We start from the raw sequence: 6,201 nt of genomic DNA on the forward strand, positions 1-6,201 counted from the left end.
ATGCTTTTGTTGGCTTTATGCAGTGAATGGTGTTTTATTGGACCTTGGAGGAATGAAACCTAGTGACCTAATGGGATCTTGAATAACCAGACTTCATGTAGACTTGACTGACCTAAGACATGATGAAACGAGCTTTTATAATGAATGTACACAGGAAGGTGGGCCAACAAATATTGATTTTTTGAGGGAGAGTGGGATTTTTACTTAAGCTACCATCAATGAGTAAATTTTTGCATGAGGACCTAGGTGGAATGATAAAAATTTCAACATGGGACACTAATATGATATGAAAGAGGAGTTTTGATCACTGATGACAATATGCAAATACTGACTCTAACGTGTCCTTTTTGTATATAGCTGATGTTCATGGTTTTTTTTTGCAATAGCCCGTACAATTTAAGACCTTATATAAATACCTGCTCTCCTTTCATGAAAAGTATTGCTTTGAAGTTGACCATGTAATCTTTTTCTATTAATAGAGAAGGTTGACATTTTCTTTTCTGGAAAAAATCATACTCTTGAAGCCAATAAGATCTCTAATTAATCATGGTTTTGAAGTAGATTAACATCATACCCTTAGTTAAATCTCACAAGGAACACTTTTAATTAGTTAAAATTATGAAAATAAATTAACTATATTTTGAAGCAATGGTAATACGATACTCTTTATATCATAAAAATTGATTTTAATATTTTATAGATGGATGTTTTTAAAAATCCATATTTATATGCACAAATTATTATACATATTTATGTGCAAAAATTATTATATATGTGATGGTGGACATAATGCTGAATTCTTTTTGTATTTTCCGATTATGATATTATCACAACATAATAATTAATTTTATAATATTTTCTAATAATGATATTATCGGAAGATATATAGTTCTTTACATTATGAGATGAAATTTTGATATTATCATATATGTGATATTATCATATATGTGATTCACTGTAATGATTATGAATGGATGATAAAAATGTGAAATCCATATATAACATGGACAAATAATGGATTTTTCAATATAAATGATGGAATTTTAAAAGAAATGATAAGTTTAAAAACATATATTTGCCTAGCTATACTAATCTGAGCAATCTATTATAAGTGTGGGAGAAAATTGTCTCACCCTTTATTATATAATAATTATTCCTTCTAAATTCACCCTTTATTACATAATAATCATTCTTTTTAAATGCAACACTTATAGGAGGTAGGGTCTAATATATTCAATTAAAATACATCCAAATATTGGACAATGTTACATTGATATAGGATGATAGACTAGTGACAAATTAAAAAATAAAATGAAAAAGCAAAACCCAAAATGGGGTGGAAGCCCAAAATGGTCACTTTGAAGGTCCTATCTCTAATCTTGATTTAGAGAACCAGTTAGTCAAAATTCAGGAGATTGTCATTAGTGACAAAGCTCAGATCAAGAGATCCCACCCGGATGCGGGTGCTTCCTCCAGGTTAAAATGACTTGCCGCACTGAACCGACAACTGGCTTCATTGCTGGAAGCAGGGCGTACTGTTTGGTATAGGAGGCAGTTATGATTTATAGGCTCAAGGTGGTAGCATTTAGTATGGAGCTCTCTCGAAATTTGTTAGACTTAAACCCAAGCATGGAAACCAGGATGGCGCATGGGCTCTGGGTACTGCAACCGAGTCATAGCATTTATGTTCCAGCGATCTTTAATACCATGTCGGGTCTGTCTTGGAGCATAGTCATTTGTGTTTATAGCGGGAGACATCGGAAGGTTCACAGAGCTCCCTCTGTTCTGGTTCATTGGCACTCCATTTGCCTTCAGCCTTTTTCTGCACCCGCTTGCAAAATGCGAAGGCGTGGCATTCCTCGGCGGGGTAGCAACTATGGTAATAGGGGGGCTCATGCTCATCCTGCACCCCCGATAGTCAATCCTATTTCTTCAATTCCGCCATCTCCTCTGTTGCTTGATTCTGAGAGGGCTCGTCTGAATAGTTCGTTTCAGACTTCTAGTTTTTCTTTTCAGAGTGAGGTCAACAAGCCTATTATTACCGTCAATTTCACTATTTTGGTTGCTGAAGTAGAAGGTAGTCCCTCCAGCTCTGTTCCCTCTGAGAATGAACCTTCTCAAGATGAAGGCATACTGCTTGAAGATTTATCCGGGCGGGTTTATCGCGCGGACCGTCAGTACGATGATCCTGACCGTCAGCATGATGCTCCTGAACAAACTCGGCCTATGAATCCAGTTCAGGAAGGCGCTCAGCATCAGAGTCCGAACTCAACTCCAGCTCAGGTTAATGCTCCTCCTTGTGGTCCCTCTCGAAGACACTCTGGATTCCTGCACCTGGTCACCCATCCCAACGGTGAGCCAGTCCTGGATGAAGAAGGCTATGTCACCTGGGTACCATCCCCCAGTCCGGAAAGGGAGGAAGCGCCACCGTCCCCGAATCATGCCGGTTCAGCTCAGTAATTTCTGGCCGGGTGGCCCTCCTGCTCTTATTTTTGGTCTTTTTGCTCTTACGACCCTGGATAGGAAGTTAAAAGTTGATGAATGGTTCACTCTGTCATTTGATTTTGTCAATATCGGAGACTTTTTGCTTCGGGTTGTTAATGAAGGTCTAGAAATCCATAAGCATGCTACATCTTGTCTGCAGGACCTCTATGTATTTCTGACTGATAGGATCTATTGCAAAATCCATGCTTTTACAACTAAGGATTGACTGAGGCCTCCTCTCGAATTGTAACCTCTATGTACATATTTTTACTTTTTTAATAGAATTATCTTTTACCGAGAAAAAAAAAAAAAGATAATATGATAGTGACAAATTAGCAAAATAAAATGAAGAAACAAACACTCCAATCAATGTTGGTAAGAGAGAGGTAGGTTGTCCAAAGAGCATAAATAATTATAGTATCTACAAACATTAGAGAGCTACAAATTTTAATATCATAGTTGAATTTGAGTTTGAAGCTAAGAAGTCCTTTATAGCTGAGTGAATTTGATATTTTAACTTTAAAATCCACTTTCTAATGTTTTATTTCACCTTTTTGACATCTTTGCTAATTTCCTTTCTGACTTTTTCCTTTGCAGGTGGATGATGTTGGAGTTTTGGCAATATTTACCCTTGAATTTTGCTTGGATGTAGTAGGCACATAGAGTTTGAGTGAACAACTTAGGAATAGTAACTTATTACATATAATGGACATAGAATTACATAAATAAATAAAAAATATTACATCTCTCTTTTTGAAATAAAATTACAATCTTGAAACAAAACTCATACTTTGGAATGAAAATTAGAGCTCGGGCAACCCTTGTTACATGTTTGCGAATCCTCTTTGAATGGAAAAGGGATATTATTTCTTTCACTCTCATGCTTTTGCTGGCTTTATGCAGTGAATGGTGTTTTATTGGACCTTGGAGGAATGAAACCTAGTGACCTAATGGAATCTTGAATAACCAGACTTCATGTAGACTTGACTGACCTAAGACATGATGAAATGAGCTTTTATAATGAATGTACAGAGGAAGGTGGGCCAACAAATATTGATTTTTTGAGGGAGAGTGGGATTTTGACTTAATCTACCATCAATGAGTAAATTTTTTCATGAGGACCTAGGTGGAATGATAAAAATTTCAACATGGGACACTAATATGATATGAAAGAGGAGTTTTGATCACTGATGACAATATGCAAATATTGACTCTAACATGTCCTTTTTTGTATATAGCTGATGTTGATGGTTTTTTTTGCAAAAGCCCGTACAATTTAAGACCTTATATAAATACCTGCTCTCCTTTCATGAAAAGTATTGCTTTGAAGTTGACCATGTAATCTTTTTTTATTAATAGAAAAGGTTGACATTTTCTTTTTTGGAAAAAATCATACTCTTGAAGCCAATAAGATCTCTAATTAATCATGGTTTTGAAGTAGATTAACATCATACCCTTAGTTAAATCTCACAAGGAACACTTTTAATTAGTTAAAATTATGAAAATAAATTAACTATATTTTGAAGCAATGGTAATACGATACTCTTTATATCATAAAAATTGATTTTTAATATTTTATAGATGGATGTTTTTCAAAATCCATATTTATATGCACAAATTATTATACATATTTATGTGCAAAAATTATTATATATGTGATGGTGGACATAATGCTGAATTCTTTTTGTATTTTCCAATTATGATATTATCACAACATAATAATTAATTTTATAATATTTTCTAATAATGATATTATCGGAAGATATATAGTTCTTTACATTATGAGATGAAATTTTGATATTATCATATATGTGATTCACTGTAATGATTATGGATGGATGATAAAAATGTGAAATCCATATATAACATGGACAAATAATGGATTTTTCAATATAAATGATGGAATTTTAAAAGAAATGATAAGTTTAAAAACATATATTTTCCTAGCTATACTAATCTGAGCAATCTATTATAAATGTGGGCGAAAATTGTCTCACCCTTTATTATATAATAATCATTCCTTCTAAAAAAGGGAGGAGTCTGAAAATTGAGGGACGAACGGAGCGGAGAACAATGGCAGATGCTTCCTGGAGAGATGGCCGCTCACTAGGGTTTCCAGTTCCGGCCGTGCGCGCTCGTGGTGATCTTCCGCCAGTAGGGTTTTTTGGAGGTCGTGATATTTCTGGTTATTTTCTTGATGCAGCGGGTCGATCATTTCTACGGGAATCCAACGCCCCTAGATCTCTGGATTCTCACGTTCGAAATGGGCTCTCATATTCTGGTGGGGGGCTAACATCTGGTGATATTGGTGGTTTGGGAGGCTCCCTTGGGACAAGGTTGAGAGGCAGCGGAGGTTATGGAGGACTATCAGGTTCGTCCCTTCCTAACCCTGTTTTAATGGGTCAGAGGACTGGCATTAGAAGTGCTGATCCTGGGAGCCTAGGTTTGGGCTATCAAAGGTCAGAGCCACAAGGATTTAGAGAACCTTTGAAAACACCTGATGAGCATCTTCCATTTGGCGCGTCAAATAACCTCTTTGTTGAGGGTCTTCCTGTTGGTTGCTCTCACAAGGAAGCTGCACACATTTTCCGTCCATTAATTGGTTTCAAAGATGTTCGATTGGTACAAAAGGAGGCTCGACGTCCTGGTGGAGATCCTGTTGTGTTATGTTTTGTTGATTTTTTTGATGCAAGATGTGTTGCAACTTCGTTAGCAGCGTTACAAGAGTTCGCCTGTCAGCAAAACCTAGCCTCAAGGGATTCATACGGTAGAAATTTTACGCTCTGGAAGGCTGCTCATTCCCTCTAGAACCTCTTCTGCCTCCCCAGAGCAGTCGTTACTCTGTATTTCATTGCCAGAATTCTTTCTGCTTCCTAGAGTTGCCTGAACAGAGCATCTGGGAGATCTTTCAGGCGGAAAGAAATGACAAACTCAATGCCCATTGGACCCCCACCTCCTCTCTCAGGCCCCTGAGGCAAGTTCAGGGAAAGGTGGCCCTCCAAAGCACCAACTTCCTCTCATCTCAGATTTGCAAAGGAAAGCAGATGTCAGATCACTCTGCCTATTTCCAAATTCAGATTGTGCTCCTTTCAGGCAAAACTCTTCTTCAATGGATATGCTCTTTGGATCTGGTGTAGGACCTCAAGCAAATCTTGGATTCTAGGCCGGGGATTCCCTTTGCAACCCAATGACTCCTCCATGAAGGTAAACAACTTGAGGATCTTTATCCCCTTTCTTTTTACAACATTAAGAGAAATGCCTCCATCTTTTTTTCCCTTCGTCTGAGAGGGGGAGCTGTTGGACAGTCATCTTCAACTGCGGATTTCTCATACAAAGATGTTGTCCATGCTAAGCTGCCCCAAAAATCAACTCCACCAACTCAGGCTCCCAGACCTTTTCTGGTGGATAAATTAGAGGAATCCCCCCCCATTGAAATAATTCATCCATTGTTGGATGAACAATTCCAAAATTATGCAAAGTTTGGCATCATTTGTAGATTTAATGGGCTATGGCCACGCACTGCAGATCTCTACCAATGGATACACTCCAACTAGACCAACAATTGCAAAGTTTTTCTCTGCTCAAAGGGTTTCTTCATTGTAGTGTTTGTTTTCAGTGAGGACTACCAAAAAGCATTAACTGAAGGCCCATGGTTTTGGGGCTCAGCAGGTTTATTCCTCACCCCTTGGTTCCCAGATTTTGACCCCTCTACAGCAA

General features: G+C 37.4%; 1 protein-coding gene across 1 annotated transcript; it reads left to right on the forward strand.

Annotated features, from left to right (window-relative positions):
• Positions 1 to 4,557: 4,557 nt before the first annotated feature.
• LOC149184752 (RNA-binding protein 1-like) lies at positions 4,558 to 5,292 on the forward strand. The gene has a single exon (XM_089415434.1). The coding sequence runs from the start codon at positions 4,558 to 4,560 to the stop codon at positions 5,290 to 5,292; it is 735 nt and encodes a 244-aa protein (XP_089271560.1).
• Positions 5,293 to 6,201: the final 909 nt, after the last annotated feature.

The sequence above is a fragment of the Pinus tabuliformis genome, chromosome 3_2 (genome assembly GCF_031772625.1).
Source record: "Pinus tabuliformis cultivar Carrire ecotype Pingquan chromosome 3_2, CPIR1, whole genome shotgun sequence".
In the NCBI taxonomy this organism is placed as follows: domain Eukaryota; kingdom Viridiplantae; phylum Streptophyta; class Pinopsida; order Pinales; family Pinaceae; genus Pinus; species Pinus tabuliformis.

Coding starts and splice junctions, on each gene's coding strand:
- LOC149184752 (XM_089415434.1), top strand. CDS start 4,558: ATGGCAGATGCTTCCTGGAGAGATGGCCGCTCACTAGGGTTTCCAGTT.